Source organism: Stereum hirsutum (genome assembly GCF_000264905.1).
Source record: "Stereum hirsutum FP-91666 SS1 unplaced genomic scaffold STEHIscaffold_17, whole genome shotgun sequence".
In the NCBI taxonomy this organism is placed as follows: domain Eukaryota; kingdom Fungi; phylum Basidiomycota; class Agaricomycetes; order Russulales; family Stereaceae; genus Stereum; species Stereum hirsutum.
The window spans coordinates 1,290,576-1,310,114 of record NW_006763147.1 but is presented as its reverse complement, the minus strand read 5'-3'; the positions used below and the strand labels follow the sequence as shown (position 1 = coordinate 1,310,114).

Here is a 19,539-nt window from a genome sequence, read left to right as displayed (position 1 = left end):
AGGCGTCTGTTGATGTTGTTGCGCTCAATCTGTGTTTGTGCGTTCCCTCTAAACGGGCTGAGAGGACCTTTCAGCTGGTGGGCGCCTTGTGTGAGGCCGGGGGTATCTAGAGTCTGGACGCTTCCTGCACTCTCTTTGAGTGCATCTTGATGGAAGGTGCGCTTTGGCGTCTGAGCAATTTAAAGTTTCCAACCCATCTCTCGTCCGAGTCGTTCTTGATATTGCGCTGCAGGGATTTTTGGACGGTAGAGCCTAGGTGCTCTCGTCACTTCTATACCTCATGACTTCATGAAGGCTCGGACACGTTTTCGATGGATGTTGGAACAGTGACATTGACCATGGAATGTTGGTGTACAAACACTGATTCTGGGTACTCGACCAGATAATGCGACTGCTTTGAAACTCGAGGGTGAGAAAGGGGGTCGGGGGACTCGGAGTACTATGTCGTGCCTCCAGTTCAATCATACCAGCGCAGACCAGCACCGCCAACGGCGCAAGTGATGGCTTGTGGGATCTTCCGCTCAACATTCAGCATTCAATATCGGGACGGCTGTGGTAGATATCACCATTTCGATCGACCGACTGGTACGGAGGATGATGCATGATGGAGGGTTGGTGCGATGAAGGTCGGGTATTCGATGGTTCTGGTATCTGGAGAACCTGAAGTTGTATTTTGTTTCTCTTGTTTCTTTCTTGGTACGTCCAAGAAGGAAGAACTGTGTATAGGCGCGTAGAATCATCCCTCCATGTCGTCATTATCCTGATTGAACAGGGGCAGTAAGATAGCCCCATTTGAACGGTTGAAATTGACCTCCTTTCGTACCGCAATGTTAACGTCCGCACGCGGAGACTCAGTCTCCTTGCCTTTGCGCTCGTATCATGGTAGTTGGTCGCGTACGATGCTGAGTATGTTGGCTGGTGACTTGTTTGAAGTCATGACTATTAGATGCAATCAGACAGCATCGACCGAGAGCTCGGTTAGCTCTCGTACGTCCCATCGACTCACCTGTCACTTAGAACTTTTGGAGCCCGCGGCACGGACACATATGGCTCCCGCGACGTGATGAGAGGCATCACCTGAAGCGAGCGGTGGTCCTACTCGGAGTCAGATGGTTTGGTCTCATATTTTTGATAAACTAGGAGAAAGGGTAGAGTTTGAGGGTACCATTGCGCGCCGTGAGTAGCTGTGATGGCCCTACAGCCTGCTGGAATTACTAGGTTGAAGTTAGCGCTGTCCTCGAGGGAAAGAAGAGGATGATGGGCGTGGAGTATTTTGGGGCCAGGACGATTGGGGAAGGGCGCAAGGAGGGGCTGTTGGCTGATATTGGCCAAGGACGCCACCATTTCGTGCCGCGGCGGTCAGCTGCTCAGTTGGAGAAATCCGGTTTCCGTCGCACGGAACTGTCGCGGGCTGCTAGAAATTGGTCTATATCATCATGGGAAATTGTCGGTTGAAGTTCTTCTTCTACTTACGAAAGTTTTTAAAACATTGCTCTAGTCATGATTGACAAGCGGGTCGTCTTGACACAAAGCATTAGACCATGCCAAAGAGGGCCACAATATCGAACATACGCCACAGGAGGGGAAAAAACACGATATCGGATGCGGCTTCTGTGTTGTTGTTCCTGAGATCGGAAGAGGCAATGCGGCGGATCTTGGCTTTGACGGCCGCGATTGGTCCAAGCCTTCTTTACCCCGCATTCTCGTCCCAAACGGGCAATCAGATCGCAGTTAAATTTTACTTTCGGTCTGGGGCACGCGAGCCAGCCCTCTGGATCCTCGCGCTCTGCAGTCCCGCTTATTAGCGCCTCGCCTCCACTCAAATGATATAAATCCTATCCGGTCTGCCCCACCCTGACTCTCCTCATCTTTTCCTTCGGCGCTGTCCTCCATGTCCTAGTTCAGGGTTCAATCCCTTGACATTATCCGTATATCTCAGGCGGAACATCGACAGACAAGGAACGAACGGCACAACACGCTCCAGCGCTTGGTTTTTCTCAAAGTACCACATTCGGGAAAGCCTCAATAACCAGCTCAGAGTGCCACGGAGCGAGACGAAGGAAACATGCTCGAGCTGAGGGATCTGCAGGCCGATATTGCTGATATAAACCATGCGTGAGTCTTTTGTTGTCAAGCGACGTGGCAGTGGTAGCAGTGCCGCAGAAGCTTGAACGTATGGACTCGATCGTCTACTGACTTCTGTCTTCCTCGTGGGCATGGGATTATGTGGACAGTGATTTAACGAGGGTGAGTCTCGCCGCCATAGTTCTTGTTATTTTTGTGTGGCGGAAGTGATTCGAAGCTGATGATAGCCTTTCGTTGTTCTCTCATCGCCAACTGTTTATCCGTGTTCCACTCTTCCACGCCGGCTCCGACCCAACTTCCTACTTCGGACTCACCGCCGGTCATGAATTTAATGTTGGCAGGCCATGGGCGCGGCTGCTTTCACGATCCTAGTTTACGACCACCTTATGACTTTCTCTGACGAAGTGAGGGTTTTACGTCTTTTCTTGTGCGTTTCATTCCGCTAAAAATTTCGCCTTGTCTGTCGGTGCGGTATATTAGGTCGAGTACATCTGGAAGGGCACGAAAGGACGACGTATGTTTTTTCTTCTGTGGTTTATTTGCAGCGTTGACTCTTATTGCTCGGTATCTTCAGTCGTGTACTTGTTTTTGCTGGTGCGTTGTCGTCGGCTTCCACGTGCTTCGTCTAAGATGGTGTTGATCATTCTGTTTGCATCAGAATCGATATCTCACGCCTCTTGCCTTCATCATCAATGTATACGGTCAGTTCATTCATGCCACCTCTTGCAGCATCTGCCAATGCAGCTCTCACACGAGTAAAAATACTGACGACATTGGCTCCGTATGCATAGCCTACAACAGCAACGACTGGACAGTCTCTGTCTGTAATTTTTATTTATTACTCAGTCCTATCACACGTACTCATCCTAATCTGGGGGCTGGATTGTATGCTTCTAGTCGTGAGTACTCTTCTATCATTCCTGCCCAATCACCTATCAGAATGCACCCAGTAGTAAATAATTATATACCTACAGATGCGATCGCTTTGTGCGCTATGAAGGCGTTATGACCATGGTTGGAATCGTGATCGTCGCCGTGATGATGTTCCTTCGGTATGTCATTGTTATCATTCTTCTTCGTTGATCCGCAATAAAAAATATTGACCGAATCGCATTGTTGTTGACCGCCAGAGTACAAGCCCTCTACTCTGGTCACCCCCGCAGCTACTGGATCCAAGGGGTTGTGCTCACTATTTTAACGGCCTTCATTGGGACGAACACATGGCTGCTCACACAAGGGATTGCCGTCCCTCATGAAGTCAACGACGGTGTACATTGTATGTTCCTTGCGTTGCTTTCATGTCATCATACTCGGGCTGAGCCAACCGTCCATCTATAACTGGCACTCACAACAAACTATCTTTACCCTTTGCAGCCTGCAGCATGATATTCAACAAATCGTACGTTCTTCTGCCGTCGCCGCCTCCTGATTCTATAGACTTTGTGTTCGGTCACTGATATTACTGTTCACCAGTGGTCCAATCGCCGCCACCACTGCCTGGTTCCCGCTTCTTTACGACACCGTTGTCGTGGGGCTGACGCTTAAGGCCTTCATGCGACCCGGGTTGCACGCAAGCGAGATCATGCAGGTGCTGGTCGAGGAGGGTTTGCTGTATTATAGTGTCATCTTCTCGGTCACCCTGGCGTTGACGATCATGATCGCGAGTGCGGACAAAGGCGTGAGAAATTTACTGGCACAGTGAGTGACGCGTTTCTGCTCTTCGAATTCCTGCATCATTTTTAACATGGCATACTTCATAGGCTCGAACTGCTGTAAGTTCTTCACCTTTACTTTCTCGTGTTCTCTCGGACCAGTTAGCAGAGAGCCTGATCATTTTCCTTATTGTCGAATCCAATAGACTGACCGTGACGATGATGTCTCGCATCACACTCGACCTCAAACGGTTTCATCATCACCAATCAAGGATCGGACAGCAAGGCGGCAGCATCGTAGTTCCTGGCACCAAAGACCCACCCGGCCTCACTCGACACCCTGACCATCACTCGCGTCACGCCCACTCATACTTCCCCCACTCTCCTCACTCCCCAGAATTCCAGCCCGCGCGCTTCACGGACGAATCACCACATAACCCCACCACTGCCAAGTCGAAATCCAAGACAAGGACGAGAGGGAAGCGAAAACAGGAACAATCGATTCCGTATGGATTCGGTGAGGTCTCGGCGTCCTCGTGGAGGAGCGTGAGCAGACCGGCACAGTCGAATCGGTCGTTGGGCGGCGTGGGTGGGTTTGGAGTGTTGGAGGGGTTGATGAGTTGGAGGCGGCCGGGACGGATACAACATATTCAGAAGAGCACGATCGGGACTGGGGCGGAGGATTCGTTTTTCAGTATGGTTACTATGCCTGATACGGCACAAGCGGACCGTGGGCATTTGGGTGCAGGGGCGAACGGAGGAGGGGAAGGGCAGACGAGGACGATTGAGACGATGGCGACCAGGGGAGGGGGTGGGACGAGGGACGAAGGGGTTGAGGTGTGGCGGGAGGTGGAAGTTGTGACGGAGGGGGAAGAGTGGTGGTTAGGGAAAGAGAGGGGCGGGAAGCAGACGTATTCGGGAGATGAGGAGATGGGGCTTGGGGAGAGTCTGGGCGAGGATATGAGGGAGGACGAGGAGAGGGAGGAGAGGCAGAGGCAGAGAGCGTATAGAGAGGCGGGGAGGAAGGGGAGCGGGGAGAGTAGCAGCAACGGTAGTGGGCGTGCGAGAGGATACGTGCACGACCCTCCGGTGGAGATGGTGGAGATGGTGCCGAGGAGACCAAAGCAGGCTGTGACGAAAGGGCGGGAGCCTCCACCTGGTTTCACGGGGATTGGGTTCGATAGGGATGGTTTGTGATCCCGTCTCTCTCTTGCTTTTGCTGTCACTCTGTTGTAATTTATTGTAGTCTTTATCCTCTGCTCCTGCCATCGTTCGCCATCTTGGATATCCGGTACTTCCTTTCACGCCTGTGGCGCTGTAGCACTACTGTAGTACCCTACCCTACTTTCCTGTCATTAATTGCTATCTACTTATATGTCCGTGCTGGGCTCTCTCGCTATCTACCTGCTTATTTTGTACCGTACCATAGTTTTTGTTACCCATCATGATCCATTGCGTTCCAGCCCTTGTCCAGAGTCAGGGTCCTGGCAGAGAGCAGTGTGGCGTCAAATTATGGCAGAGTGGTTGGTCATGGGGAGTATGCTTAGTCAGCGGTGGAGAAGGCAGCCGGTTTCCGCCGGGTGGGCTGAGCGAAGACTTGTCGTGAGGGAGTCGCACGCTTTGCTCCATTTCCAAGACTAAACTTGTACCCCGACCGCCACCTTCGACTCTGAACTTTGACTAGAACTACCACTCTATCTTTCGCAGACGTCGACGACGACGACAAAATAAACAAAAAAATGTCGCAGTCGTACTTCTCGCCGCGAAGGCAGGTGCAGTCAGAGCAGTCGACGCCTGCGCTCGTCGAGACGCCGGCCGTCAACTGTGAGAAACAGCTGCACGATGTCCAGGCGGCTTATATCGAACACAAGGATAGGCAAGTTCATATTTTTATAGATATTACGCGCAGTATTCTTACATAGGGCGAGCAGACTTGTGAATGCCATCGACTCTACAAAGACCATTCTCGGCGACCTTCGCTCTTTCAATAAGAACTCCTGGGTCGTTAGGTACCCCCAGTTCCACGACAGCAACAACAGCACGCAGGAACAAGCTTCTTCCGCCCACCGACGCACCCTCTCCCGCTCTCTTTCTTTCGCCGATGATCCCTCTGCTCAAACCGACGTCGTCCTTAAGCCCGTTCGTAGGGGTATGGCTCGCGCCATGACCCTTGCGGCCGTCAAGGACGTAGATGAGGACCAGGTCGAGCAGCACTCCTCGACCACCGCCGAGAACGATGATGATGAGCGTCTCATCCCGTCGACCGACGCTTCAGATTTCCATATCTTCCGTCTCGACCTCAAGCTCGGCGCACACGGTTCGTCCAACTCGCCCGCTTCGCTCGTCCACCAGCTCGAGAAAAACTCGATCGCGAACCTCTTGGACGAGCGCATCGCGGGCTCGATGTCTCACATCGACAAGCTCCGCGTCCGCGTCGAGGACACGTCCAGCAAGGTCCTCGTCACCGGTGACCTCAACGCCGGAAAATCCACCTTCGTGAACGCGCTGTTGAGGCGTGACGTCATGCCAGTTGACCAGCAGCCTTGCACGACCGCGTTCTGCGAGGTTCACGACGCGAAGGAGAATGAGGGCAAGGAGGAGGTCCATATCATTGCTGCGGGCGCGTCGTACGACATCAAGGACGCTTCGAGCTACGTCCGTGCCGGGCTTACGGATCTCGAGGATGTCATCTCCGAGAACGAGCACTCGGACCAGATCCTCAAACTTTATCTCAATGATCCCCGCTCGCCCACCCAGTCCCTCCTCAACAACGGCATCGCTGACATTTCGCTCATCGATGCTCCCGGTCTTAACCGCGACTCGCTCAAGACGACCGCCCTCTTCGCTCGCCAGGAAGAGATCGATGTTGTCGTCTTTGTCGTTTCGGCCGAGAACCACTTCACGCTCTCCGCCAGGGAGTTCCTCTTCAATGCCTCGAACGAGAAGGCCTACATCTTCGTCGTCGTCAACAAGTACGAGCAGATCAGGGACAAGGCTAAGTGCAGGCGTCTCGTGCTCGAGCAAATCAAGCAGCTCAGCCCGAGGACCTACGACAACGCGGAAGAGCTCGTCCATTTCGTCGACTCGGCTTCTGTTATGGGGTCGGACAAGGAGAACATGCCGTTTGAGAACCTCGAGTCTGCGCTCAGGTCCTTCGTCATTACCAAGCGCTCCAAGTCCAAGCTTCACCCGGCCTCGACCTACCTCTCCCACCTCCTCTCCGATGTCGACCTCCTCGTCGGTGCCAACGCTATCGTTGCCAAGTCAGAGCTTGATCAAGCTAAGCAGGACCTCCAGCGTGCCCGTCCCATTCTCGAGAAGATGAAGGGTGGAAGGGACACCCTTGAGGACGCACTCGAGACCGTTGAGGAAGATTCGTCCAAGACAGCGTCTTCGAGGACCAAACAGATCTTGACCGACGCCCTCGACAAGGTTGGCTCCGGTCTCCTCGCCGTCGAGAAGACCGCCGTCCAGTTTCCCTCTTACCCCGGCTTGCTCGGTATCTGGGATTACGCTCGCGACGTCCGCAAGGCACTCTTGGCCAGTCTCGATTCTGCCGTCAAGCTCGCGGAGGACGAGGCGAGAGTTACTACCACCACTGGCGTGCAGAAGATCGCGCAGCTCGGAGAGGAGCATCTCCCTGAGGGCGTCGAGCGCTCCCGCAGGGTTTTCATGCCGGAGGCGATGTTCTCCGCTGGCAAGGACGCGCGCAGGAGGTCTCGTCGTTTCTCTTCCGCCTCTGCAGTCAACGGAGCCGTCGTCGCTGGTGGTATGAACGGCCTCGGTATCGGTCTCGCACAACGTGCCGACCTCCTCGAACCTACTTTCTTCGACCTCTTCGACGTCCAGCACCAATGGTTCGTCCACTTTGGCGACAAGAAGGTTGATGAGGATGAGGGCGATGAGGAGGCGTCGCCCACGGCTTTGGGCGTCGTTTCGGTGGGCTTGGGAGCGTTGACGATGGTTGGTGGCCAGGCTTTGGGTGCGAGGGGAATTGTGGAGGGTATTGTGAGGCTCTCGGATCTGATCGGTAACGAGACGGCGAGGAAGTGGGCCGCTCCGGTCATTGGCGCTTCTGTCATCGGTCTCACGGCGTACTTCATCCTCGAGTTGCCCAGTACGATCCCGAGGACCGTTGGGAGGAGGATCAAGAGGTCGTTGGTGAAGAAGGATGGCACGGTGAGCGAGGATGTGTTGTTTGTGGGTGCACATGCAGGCAGGGTTAGCAGGGAGACGAGGAAGGTGTTGAGGTTGGCGAGTTGGGATTTGAAGGAGAGGTTCAGGGGAGCGATGGAGGAGAGGGGCAGGGAAGTGAAGAATGCGGAGGAGATGGAGAAGAAGGCGGAGAAGGCTTTGGGGTGGTTCGAGGAGGTTGGACAGAGGACAGGAGATGTGAGGGACAAGGCGGGGTTGATCAGCATGAATGTTTGAGGAATGTTAGGTTCATGACTCGTGGCATGGTTTCTCGCTCTGTGTCTTTGACACGACGACTCAGCCGTCTTCGGGTGCTCTGATACTCAGGCTTGCTTGTTAGGTAGGTGTTGGTGTGCATTTGTCGTGATGTTGAGCTGGTTGCTGAACAGCCCACTTTCTCTAGGCGTTCTACCCGTCCTATAGCTTCGATCACCCAGCATCTTCTCTTTTACCCTCTCGATCTGTATATGCTCCTCACTGTCATTCTCCTTCTCTTCGCCTCTCCGCGTCAGCTTAATCCCCACATTCCACTCCGTCCACGGTGTACTTTACTTCTCATCTTCCCTGTCCATGACGCCTCCTCACGCTCATTATTTGCCCCTCTGTCTCTCCTCTGCATATCTCTCCTCTGCGCTTGTGCGCCTTCCTGTCTACATGTCCCGACCTCTCGCGAGTTTCTATTTATGAAATATATCGAGTTTTACGAATCGTTTATGCCCCCTTCTCCTCTCCTCGTTTCCTCTTCTCTATTTCTTTTGATTTTGTTCACTCCCTTCGACTTATTTTCGAAGATGGCCGGCTTGCTCGTGGATCTCTCCCTATCAATTCTACCTTGACGAGGTTAGGAAAAGATCTGCGGGTGGGTGTCGGGGTTGTACGAGTTCTATAATATAGACGTATGTGATTACGGTTAACTTGAACGTGGGTCTGTGGATCGTCTTTTGCAGTTGGCTCTTTGGTCCGCATAGGATATCGATACGTATACAGTGGTATATACGCATGTTGTTTTTAGTTGGTCGTGCATGATGAAGCATGGGCCTCGTATATGTACTTGGTCTAAATCGTGCATCTTCATCGACACTTCGTGCTACGAGAAGTGCAGTACACAAACGACTACTCGTCCCTCCCTACGTTTGTCGTTCTTAAGGAAGAGGCAAAGGTCGGCCGTGTTCTTGCGAGCTGAGCGGTATTTACTAGGCAAAAGTGACGAGCTATCTCAGTTCAGACTCAAACCCTGCCAAACCCTCTCCGCGACCTCCTTCATGCCCTCCCTCCACTTCTCCCCACCTAGACCTTCCTCCCCCTCCTTACCCTTCCCACCTCCCCCGACCAACACATAAGGCATCCCATGGTCCCCACCCGTGCTCACACCGGGCACGAGGGGGAGTTCGGCTAGAACGGGCACGCCGAGACGGGAGGCGGTGGCGTGGAAGGCGGTTGGGGGGCCGAAGAGGTGGTGTGGGGTTGTGCAGGTGGGGCAGAGGAAGTAGGAGGTGTTGAGGATTAGGCCTTTGATCTGTGGGTTGCGTGAGTGCGCCAAGTCCGGAGTGCAGCATAATATATGAGACGGAGGGTGGAGGCGAAACGTACGGGGACAGAGATTTTGCGAAACATGGCGATGCCTTTGCGTACGTCGGAGAGGGCGACGTCTTGTGGCGTTGAAACGATGACAGCGCCTGTTATAATGAGCCACAATGCTTTAGATGGGTGACTTCGTGAATTGAGTGACAGAAGCACATACCATCGACGTTCACGAGTTGCCCCAGCGTAAGAGGTACATCTCCCGTTCCAGGCGGCATATCTACCACCAAAACGTCTAATCCCGGTCCCTCTGTCTCCCCACCGCTCGTTCCGTATCGCCAGTCTACGTCGAAGAGTAACTGTTGAACGGCTTTTTGAACCATGAGACCGCGCCAGACAACAGCTACGTCTTCGTTGCTTCCGCTTTCGTCTGTAGACTCTGAATTTGAGGAGCGGGGTAGAAGGAAGCCCATGGACATGCATGGAAGGCCGTGGTTTACCAGCGGGATGAGAGCGCCAGCTAGTCGAGACAGTGTGGAGTCGGTATAGATACGATAAGCGAAGAAATGAACGAATGAACAGACATGGTGTAAGATTGGGCTCCTCTGCACGGTCAAGGCCCATGAGTTTTGGAATGGAGGGCCCAAAGATGTCCAAGTCGAGTATACCCACTCGAGGTCTCGTACTCCGCATCGCAAGCGCGAACGCCAGGTTCACTATTAGCCCCCATCCCATATTCGTCACTGTATATTCAACCATATAGACAGAAGACTAAACGCACCAGCAACTGTACTCTTCCCTACACCACCCTTCCCACTCGCTACGACGATAACTTTCTTAGCATGAGGGATAGGCCGTTTGGCTATGGGACCTGTTCGACGAGGGATCTGGGGCGGAGGGCGTGACCCTGTGCGGGGAAGGCCCTGTGTAGGTCAGAATATCGATATTAGGGCAAATTTGTGGCACTCACGAGAGGATTTTCATGGAGAAGAGGTCGGAATGTGCTGAAATGGCGGCGGAACATCGTGGTTTGAGGAGGAGTTGGGGGGCCACAATTTGAAGTGTGTGGCGCCGACGTGGTCCATTGACCTTTGAAAGCCGAGATCCTCTCTTCCGTTTTCTTGCTTCAACCACCATGCATGATACTTGAAAGTTGATATTCAGTGACACACTGTCGCTCCCGAAACGTCGACGTATTTCCTCGAGATGCTTTCAGACTTACAGCGGTCTGAAATAGCTCATAAGTACTTATCTCGGACATATGATTTTGGTGACTCAAGTGCCAGTGGACTAGCTCCTCCATGATACTTGTACGTCTCAGGCTTTCTTTTTCGAATTCTTCTTCCCTTGGAAAGGACCATGATCTTGAAGCTCGGAGTCAGACCCAGCCTGCTGTGTCCACGAGAATTTGTCTAGTATAACCCACGAAATGTAAATGTCTTCTTCCGAGTCTCTTGTTGGTTTACGGATGCTTGGTCAACGTTGCTCTTCCCTGGAGTTACAAACATATAACACCTGTTCGGTCTCGTTCTCGCACTCTAAAGTTGTGCAGATACTCGCTCTTGTGACCTTCTCCGGCTATAAACGACTGATCCCGTAGACATGCGGACGACAACGGGCCGTCCTCAACCCAGGCATGACCATGCAGCGTGAGCAGTTTTTAATTCCAACCACTTCCACGCTCACTCAGAATAATGTACAGTGCACTATAAAAGATCCCTGCGTCATATCAGTTCTACTTTCAACGACGGCGGCCTTACGACCTTGAGGTATCTCCACGATGTATAAATCATGGAATACTGTCACTATTGCGACGCTCTTATTCCTTGGTTTGTCATTCGCTCGGGGTTTTTCTTCTGAGTTCCTGGAATGCCAGCTGTTGAAAAACGGTACGGTTCCCCAGCTGACAGGATGCCCTGAGGGTACGTTGTACGTCTCTGCGGTTGACGCGGAGGCAAACTTCACTACGGTCCAGGCGGCGGTCGAGTCTCTGTACGTGTTCTGTTTTCGAAACCTCATGGATGATCTGGTTATGTTCAATGCACTTACACTATATCTCAACAGACCAGAGACAGGAAACGCAACCATCCTGATAGGTGCCGGAGAGTATGAAGAACTCGTCAACGTAACGCGTACCGCGCCCCTCACTCTGCTAGTGCGCGCTTTCCCCTTCCACTTCTCCTCCATCACATTGAATTCTCTACGACGATACAGGGTCAACTCGATCCAGAGACCGCGTTCCTTACAGGCTTAAATGCTTCCTCACGCAATCTCGTCCACATCTTCAACACCACATTCGTCGCCAACGGTATCGACGACGCACAGACCGCTGTCCTCGTCGTGGCCCCCAATTTCAACGGATCGCTCATCGGCGCTGGAACGGATGGTGCGCCTCTGCAGCCCGAGTTCGGAAATGTGGATTTTAAGGCATACAATATCAACTTCGAGAATCGTGCGGTACGGCCTAACTTTTGAGTGGCACCACATATTGCACAAAGCATCTGAGTCAGGGCTGATGGATGTTTATGACAAAAAATTAGGCAGACTTTGCGATCTCGCAGGCTTTGGCGATCGATATCTCGTACGCAAATGCCTCATTCTACGGATGCGCTATCGCTAGTTTCCAAGATACGTGGTATACTGGACGCAATGCGAGCACATATGTCGTCGACTCGGTTATTTACGGCCAAACCGATTATCTGTTTGGCTTTGGGACTGCGTGCGTCTCCTTTTACTCTCTCTGTCATCTATGTGAGCTAGATTACTGATTTTTGGTTATTTCTTTAGATGGTTCGAGAACGTAACACTAGCGAATCGTGCATGTGGAGGTGGAATTGCGGCTTGGAAGGGAAATAATCAGACCTTCGCACCGGGTAACAGATATGGTGCATATATATCTAATTCGAGGATCATCCGCGTAGGTCTTGTCTTACATTTTCTTGACGGGGTACTGAAGCTCTATCATTCTATAGTCCCCCGACGCCAATGCAACGACCAATATCACGGAACAGTGCTGGCTTGGTACGTTCACAGCCGCACCAGCTCTCTGGCAAAGGTGGCGTCTTGATACAACGACTCGAGAACAGGTCGACCATGGAACGATTTTGCGACATCTGTCTTTTTGAACGTCTTTATGGAAGACATCATACAGCCGCAAGGTTTCGAACCTTTCGATTCTGCGAGGTAATCGTCCCTTGCCACAGTCCATCTCTTTCCGAGACTCACCGTGTACCTGCTGATAGACCAACTATCATGAACACGACGTACTACGCGGAATTCAACTCACACGGTACGCTCAATGTCAGCCCATTCTCGCAATGTCCCAAGTCTGACGAACTTCCCTACCACTTAGGTCCGGGAGGAAACACTAGCGCTCGCGTCTCTGACCATATTCTTACGGAAGCAGATGTCCTCGAGATGAACTTTACGGTCGACGGAGTGTTTTTGGAGCATCCTGCTTGGATTGATTTTGAGTATTCTTCCACATGAGGACCAGTACCGTAATCTCCGTCACATTCTCGTAGAATAAACAAAATCAATATCTTGGGGGATGCAGACGCGTACTACGACCGTTCTTCGTTCGCTCTCTGCGTCACCCAGTACTACTACATACCTTGCTCCAGGCTAGTATTATCCTATCACATATCGACGAGCCGCTTTGCGTACCGATACAATAGTATCAGTAGTGAGCCCAAGCCGGCCTATGTTGGGCCTATGACGTCCAAAATGAATTGGGCCACCTTGGTGGGGCTTGGTGGCCGTCGCCTAGGCACGCCACACGTGGCGCCTCGATGCTGGCATTCACGCCGAATCACTGTGAACGCGACGCAAGATGAACTTAACTGCCATCTTAACCATCATCACGAAACTTTCGTTGCTTTCTGGCTGTATTCTTTCCTTGACATAAAACACTTTCTTACGCGATAAACCTCAAATTCACACTACTCAACCAATAGACTCTGATTGGCGCTGCCGCAGCGAGCCTTCCGACGCACTCTAAAAGCGCCCGGAACTCGTATTGATTGTTGTGCAGCATGCCCACGAAGAACACGATGATAACACAACAACAACACGACCCCTATTCGTTGACTGCCTGCGGGCATCGTCTTGTTAACAATAGACATCCAATGCGTGTATTCGTCACAAAAAGAATCGGTCGATGAACTCGCCATTGTATCGTGTTGGTGGGCTTGGTGCCCGACCTTCTGTACTCACGAGGCAATCCACACCATATCCCCATGGCAATCCCTGTGCTTGTTATCGTTCCTGGGACAAACAGATGCAGGTACGAGGAAGAAAGTTCACTGCGCCTCCACTCTTGAACCTTCCCGATATGGCTCAGACCCTCGTATCACGCGTACACCAATCGTGGAGGAAGGTCTTCTAACGGCATCAGGATATCAGGTTTCGAAACGTCTGCCCACGAGCATTTCGTTAGCTGTCGATCTTCACACCCTTTGAAGTTCAAGCGCTGACGGGGCATATGCTCCGGGCTTCGCGCCTTTACTCGGGTAAGTGTTTTCGGAGGAGTGCCGTGAGGAGAACAAAAGCTTTCAGGGCGAAAAATCAAGGCTGGTCCTCGGACGAGGGGACCCTGGACGAGCAGGAGGACCCCGGGTCCGTGGTGGTAGTAGTTCCATTCTCGTGATGAGTGCTTGTCGATTGGATATATCGGTTGGTATTGTGTTCTCCACTCACAACAAGTACTAAAGCTCGCATCTTTTCGTTTGTCTCTGTCAGTTATCTCCCCGTACCAGTTACGCTCAGGAAGTTCTTACGTGCCGACTGTTGTCAACGATGAATCAAATCTTTAGCACCGACTCATCCGACAACGCCTGCCCATTACCCTCTTCCTTCCCGCATCCTTCGCGTCCCAGAACAGCATGGAGCTCATTCTCCCCTGATAGTAACATTGATTCTTCCTTTGTGAGTTTTCCCCTTTACGTCTATATCCATCGTCCTAATCTCCACCATTACTTGTGGCGTTACTGGAATCGGGCAGTTCACCGAGTCATTTCGAGAGCAGTATCCAGCTCCGTCTGGCGCATTGATATTCATGTCCTCTCCATCACATCCGACAGCATATTCCCACTCGTCTATTTATCGAATGCCCGTCGGCCAAGACGCCTTGCGCAAGGGCTTTCAAGAGCGGACGTCTTCCCATCCCCAAACAGGCTGCCCACCATCCCCACCTGTCGCAACCATTAACATGATTCACGTGCGTCGATGTCGATTGGAGTATATTATCATTGTCTGACTTTGTGCAGAGCGGTAATGGACTAGGACTGTTCAAAACGCCGCCACCAATAAATCACGTTCTTCCGGCCCACATAGACCCATTGCCAGATACTGTCGACCCTAGACAGCTCTACTCTACTCTCCCGACCATCATGGTACTCGGAACCTCAGACACCGATAGTTCATTCCACGACGACTCGAGCAGCATATTCTCATCCAGCCTCGGCTCTACGTCACACTCATCTTCACCGGCCTCAGAATCCAAACCTTTGCTCTCATATTCTAAAGCGCACTCTCCATCACCCTCAAACATCCATCCTACCGCGTCCACACCCGGCCCTCGTCGACGGCCTGATCTCGCTCGCTCTCATCGACTTCAACCTCCGAGCAAAATTACACCACCCTGCGCAGGTTTGACTGCTACCCTGCTACGGCCACCTCGCCAGACGGGAAAGAAATCCAAGCGCGACGAAGACGATGATGGCGACGATATAGATGGTCAGGTCGCCGCCGACACTACGCATGTGCGGGCTTCCGGTCATCATGCCAATCGTTCATGCGGTTCTGCACGTCATTCGACCGCTGGTCCCAACGCCAATCCCCAATATCTCCCCTCTTCTCCGTCATGCTCCGCGACCCCATCCACGGCAAAGTCACCGTCAAAGCGCCCCACCAAGAGAGTTCGCCAGAGCCCTACTGAGGTTGACCCCGTCTATTGCCCTCAGTGTAATAAAGAATTCAAGCATACGAGGGACCGGGACCGTCACCTTCGCGAGAGTTGCTTGATGAACGCTCCAAGGGTGACTCAGGCGTACGAGTGTACCACCTGTAACATGTCACTCAGTCGACAAGATGCCCTATTGAGGCACCGCAGGAGCAAGTCGTGCAAGAAAGCACAGCGCCTAAGCAAGGGTCGTGGATAGTCCGCATATTACTGCGCCAAGTACACCAAGGTGTTCCCGCGGAAACTTGTACGTCTCGTAACCCTCTCTCCATTTAGACACTAAATTAACTGTTATCTTTGGCCCTTAGTTGTTCTCAAACATATACCTGGCTCTCCTCCACCTGTTTCTCTAAAACGCATCAATCTTCCACATCTGTTTTTTTTATCGTGTTTGTTATAGTGCTCTGGATACCCTGCTTCTCGATCTGCTATCATGCATTGTTGTCTTTACCGCCGCTCTCCGTACGCCTGGTTTCCTGCACGTATCAATTTACTATATCTCTGTCCTGTACTAGTAACTTCGCTCTATATTTGCTGTGTCAATAGCTGTCTCGTCATCGCTTCCGCATAACGATACTCACCCTTCATCAACAGTTAGATACACTGGACTATCTTTCTGTGCCGCCCTGTTGTGTGTATTCAATGTAATGCTCTGCTCGCTAACTTACTTGGCATAATTGATGGTACGGCCGTCATAGACGTTTCAATGCTCTTTGGGAAGCGATATGATTATCACCCCTCCCTGCGAGCACCATGCATCATTCCCCGAGGATTTCGATAGAGCAAGTGTTGATGGTCAACCCGTACAGCGAGGTGAGTCCCTGGAAAGATCTATCAGAAAACGCCTTAGATCGTTCTCGGTTCTCGGCTTGCACTCGAAACGGTCACTGTGCTTCCACCCATCAGATACTAGAGAACAGGAGCATATGATTGATGCAACGAGAACAAGAGCAAAACTTCTGTCGTCGGCACCTTTCATCCCGAAGAAAACACTAACAATAACGCCTAGTACTCACAAACTAGTACTTATCTTGCCGCAGCGTACTTACACTCACTTTTTCTGATCAGTTTCCCGAGTTTCCGTGGACGTGCAGAAGCGGTCGTATGCATATACACCTCTAGATCTTTCGGTATTCGCAGCAGCCAACCGATAGGCAGATACATATTGCGTCGCAAGCGAGGGCCCGGTCGCAGTGCGGTCAGCCTTGTCCAGAAGAAAGCACAATAAATAGGCGCCCACACGCAACCGAGATCGTTCCTAGTTGTCGGAGTTCAAAATGTTCGTGCTGTGGCACTGACCTTATGGGCCACCCGCAGTCCTTGTTGCTAGATTTGCGTTAGTTTACTTGGTCTTGCTCCGGTCTATTTGGGGGTGCTTATCTCCATTGACTCTCTTTCGTTGGCCAGATCATTGCCGCATGGGAATGCAGCCAAGATATGACAGTTGCTTGTGGTCATCCTCGTACCACGGTGGCGTGGTAGCGGAGCACCTCTCTTTCGAGACCGACGAGTACTGTTCGAAGGCATCATGATCCTACGCCAGGATTTTTGATTCTCCCAATTAATATCTCCATGTTCTTTCTCCGCTCATGATATGCATCGTGGAATCCGAGGACGAAAGGTCAAAGGGGCCGGAACGTGAACGTCCGTACCGAGGAGGCTCCGCCTTGACATAGTTCGACTCGCGCGTCCGGTCTGAACCACTAAAATTACCATGGACCATTCCTTGTTGCCCCAGATGACCGTCGATAGGTCAGCACTATCGATTGGAACTCTCAACTCAATCAGTCCACCGAGTATCAGAGCCTTCGGCGAAGACGATCATGATGCACAGACCCATTTGTTTGACGAACATAGGACTTCCTCGGGATCGCGAGCTGGAAGGAAATCACTCCATGCCATATGGGCATCAGCCATCATATGTAGAGATACGCGTGGTCCAGTCTCGCATCGGAAGCGGTCAAATGCGAGTAAATACAAATTGTACACAGATGTTGAGAGCGAGAGAGAGGATGAAGGTGAAAACTGAAATGAAATGTGTATCACCGCCCATGCAATGACGAAGGCCCAAGCCTATAACTCAGGGGATGACGAGATGCAAGAGGATGCAATGCCATCGTTCCGAAACCAAATACCCTAGAAGATGCCCCGCGACTTGGCTTCGGCTGTCCCTCCCGCAGGTCTGCAACATGCATCTTATGCCACAGACCACGTTCCCAAACGCAAGTTAAGGATCAGATCTACTCCTATAAACAGCCTCGTCTCGTCGAGACCCGAGCGCTCCGTGAAGATATACAGGTCGAGTACCTGGCCGTGATTATTGAGGAGCGCTCTCAGTAGGCTCGCGCCACTTGACGATCCAAGGATGTTTTCGGACCTCCGAGAGGGCTATCCGCTTCTCGGGCTCATATTGCAGTAGCTATCAAAGATAGCGATGTTAGTATGCTGAGATCTTTCAAGAAAAGACGCCAGTGTATAAGCGAGGAACGTCTAGACATACAGAGGTGATTAGGTGTCGAGCCTCGGGTGAGACTTTAGGTGGAATCTTGAGATCGACTTTGGCGATACGCCTATAGGTCGCTGTAGGTTTGGACAGTCAGTGTTTGACCACTTCCGATCACAAATTTGAGCAGACTTACCATTCTGGCCATTCAAGTCTTCAAAAGGAGGTGCCCCACAGATAAACTCATAGGTGAGGACACCAAGAGCCCAGTAGTCGACCTTCTCGCTATGCGTCTTGCCTTCCACCATCTCCGGCGGCAGATAGTCTAACGTCCCACACAATGTGGTTCTCCTATTCCCTGGCGCGTGCACGCTCCATCCAAAGTCCCCAATCTTCAACTCTCCCTTGATCCCTAACAACAAATTCTCCGGCTTGATATCCCGATGAATAACGTGCTTCGAGTGCAGATAACTCAATGCGTCCGCCATCTGATCGACATACTTCGAACTGCGACGCTCGCTGAAGCTGCCGTACTTGACGAGCTGCTTGTACAGCTCCCCCTTTCCTGCGAACTCGAGCATGAGGAAGATACGCTTCTCGTCGTGGAAGTAGCCGTAGAGGCGGAGAACATGTGGGTGGCGAAGGTTTTGTTGGATTTCAATCTCGCGACGAATTTGCTTCTCGACACGGGATTGGACGATCTCGGATTTATAGAGACATTTGAGAGCTAGGATGTAGCGAGGCGCGCATTTCGTGCGGACCATGTAGACACGCCCGAATTTGCCTTTACCGAGAGGACGACCTATATCAAAGTCGGTGAGATGCCATTCCCGAGTGGGACGATGCCTAGAGAAGAGACAGGTCAGGACTTCGGTGCGATAAACCGTGAATATAGGTAACCGAGTCATAATTTGCCTCGTGAGTGTCGACAGAAGCGACGCTGCTGCCATGAGCGGATCTAAAATAAACAACGTACCGAGCACTACTCGAGTCAAGAGCAAGTTGTTGTGCTGCCTCCCCATGAACCGCCTCTCCCCGAGTCTCATTCTCCTTCTCAAATCCTCCATCGTATCGTCCGATATCCAGCTCCCCCGGAGCCGGAGTCTTGGGTGGCGAAGGCGTGGGCACCGCAACTTCAGCCACGGTTGCAGCTTTCTTCACCCCCGACGTCGCTGTCGGCTTCTTGATCCCTGACTTAGACATTCCACTAGCAGCGGTGGTAGTAGCGCCGCTGCCAGTGGCCGTCTTCAACGAGGAAGTCGACCCCACGGGCTTGAGAGTAGGCTTCAGAGAAGTGGTGGACTGGGTCTTCTGGAGAGATGAGTTTGAGTTCTGGGCAGGAGCGGCGAACTTGTTGAGGAGCTTGGCCACGTTCGTCTGACTGGGTTGCTTGACATGTCCGGGTCGTGTCGATGTGGCTGGTTTCTGCCCTTGGGGTTGTTGTTGTGGCGTATTGCCTTTCGATGAGATCTCGAGGGCAGCTATTTGCCGAGTGACAGAGCCGATGGTGGCCATGATGGTGAGGGGACAGAGATGAGGAGCGCTGTCGTCGAACAGTTGAGGTCACCGTCAGTCGAACCAACCCGTGCCACCGTTCAGACTCCGACGAGCATCGTCCACGTGACCGCGAAATTCCTGCTTTCGACAGCTCGGCTTTAGGCTCTGTTACAACTTACAACCCT

The 19,539-nt window shown here is 52.2% G+C and overlaps 6 protein-coding genes across 6 annotated transcripts; 4 read left to right on the top strand and 2 right to left on the bottom strand.

Annotated features, from left to right (window-relative positions):
- Positions 1 to 1,830: 1,830 nt before the first annotated feature.
- On the top strand, positions 1,831 to 5,153 carry STEHIDRAFT_125243 (uncharacterized protein). Its single transcript, XM_007309465.1, has 8 exons — positions 1,831 to 2,115; positions 2,430 to 2,489; positions 2,566 to 2,631; positions 2,744 to 2,790; positions 3,060 to 3,137; positions 3,216 to 3,365; positions 3,559 to 3,783; positions 3,944 to 5,153. Exons 2-8 carry the CDS (start codon positions 2,430 to 2,432, stop codon positions 4,932 to 4,934), a joined length of 1,617 nt encoding a protein of 538 aa, XP_007309527.1. The 5' UTR covers positions 1,831 to 2,115; the 3' UTR covers positions 4,935 to 5,153.
- A 323-nt stretch (positions 5,154 to 5,476) lies between these two features.
- STEHIDRAFT_134648 (uncharacterized protein) lies at positions 5,477 to 8,168 on the top strand (the record flags this gene model as incomplete). Its single annotated transcript, XM_007309464.1, has 2 exons — positions 5,477 to 5,613; positions 5,669 to 8,168. The coding sequence occupies 2 exons, from the start codon at positions 5,477 to 5,479 to the stop codon at positions 8,166 to 8,168; spliced, it is 2,637 nt and encodes an 878-aa protein (XP_007309526.1).
- Positions 8,169 to 9,043: 875 nt separating this feature from the next.
- Positions 9,044 to 10,476, bottom strand: STEHIDRAFT_104259 (P-loop containing nucleoside triphosphate hydrolase protein; the record flags this gene model as incomplete). The annotated part of the gene is made up of 6 exons (XM_007309463.1): positions 9,044 to 9,447; positions 9,522 to 9,607; positions 9,673 to 9,972; positions 10,037 to 10,168; positions 10,234 to 10,375; positions 10,423 to 10,476. 6 exons carry the CDS (start codon positions 10,474 to 10,476, stop codon positions 9,148 to 9,150), a joined length of 1,014 nt encoding a protein of 337 aa, XP_007309525.1. The 3' UTR covers positions 9,044 to 9,147.
- A 756-nt stretch (positions 10,477 to 11,232) lies between these two features.
- STEHIDRAFT_142266 (carbohydrate esterase family 8 protein) lies at positions 11,233 to 12,941 on the top strand (the record flags this gene model as incomplete). Its single annotated transcript, XM_007309462.1, has 9 exons — positions 11,233 to 11,444; positions 11,517 to 11,607; positions 11,667 to 11,909; positions 11,993 to 12,171; positions 12,240 to 12,369; positions 12,425 to 12,473; positions 12,539 to 12,635; positions 12,695 to 12,741; positions 12,805 to 12,941. 9 exons carry the CDS (start codon positions 11,233 to 11,235, stop codon positions 12,939 to 12,941), a joined length of 1,185 nt encoding a protein of 394 aa, XP_007309524.1.
- Positions 12,942 to 14,508: 1,567 nt separating this feature from the next.
- On the top strand, positions 14,509 to 15,613 carry STEHIDRAFT_161898 (uncharacterized protein; the record flags this gene model as incomplete). The annotated part of the gene is made up of 2 exons (XM_007309461.1): positions 14,509 to 14,670; positions 14,720 to 15,613. 2 exons carry the CDS (start codon positions 14,509 to 14,511, stop codon positions 15,611 to 15,613), a joined length of 1,056 nt encoding a protein of 351 aa, XP_007309523.1.
- A 1,762-nt stretch (positions 15,614 to 17,375) lies between these two features.
- On the bottom strand, positions 17,376 to 19,383 carry STEHIDRAFT_104254 (kinase-like protein). The gene is made up of 4 exons (XM_007309460.1): positions 18,834 to 19,383; positions 18,054 to 18,703; positions 17,915 to 17,994; positions 17,376 to 17,833 (listed from the first exon to the last, which is right to left on the bottom strand). The coding sequence occupies exons 1-4, from the start codon at positions 19,370 to 19,372 to the stop codon at positions 17,732 to 17,734; spliced, it is 1,371 nt and encodes a 456-aa protein (XP_007309522.1). The 5' UTR covers positions 19,373 to 19,383; the 3' UTR covers positions 17,376 to 17,731.
- Positions 19,384 to 19,539: the final 156 nt, after the last annotated feature.

Bases quoted from the DNA above. Each gene is read 5' to 3' on its own strand.
- STEHIDRAFT_125243 (XM_007309465.1), top strand. From the start codon at position 2,430: ATGGGCGCGGCTGCTTTCACGATCCTAGTTTACGACCACCTTATGACT. The intron at 3,138-3,215 runs GTATGTCATTGT...GTTGACCGCCAG, and splicing joins GCCGTGATGATGTTCCTTCG to AGTACAAGCCCTCTACTCTG. The intron at 3,784-3,943 runs GTGAGTGACGCG...CGAATCCAATAG, and splicing joins GTGAGAAATTTACTGGCACA to ACTGACCGTGACGATGATGT.
- STEHIDRAFT_104254 (XM_007309460.1), bottom strand. From the start codon at position 19,372: ATGGCCACCATCGGCTCTGTCACTCGGCAAATAGCTGCCCTCGAGATC. The intron at 17,995-18,053 runs GTAAGTCTGCTC...CCAAACCTACAG, and splicing joins AGACTTGAATGGCCAGAATG to CGACCTATAGGCGTATCGCC. The intron at 17,834-17,914 runs GTATGTCTAGAC...TATCTTTGATAG, and splicing joins CTCGACACCTAATCACCTCT to CTACTGCAATATGAGCCCGA.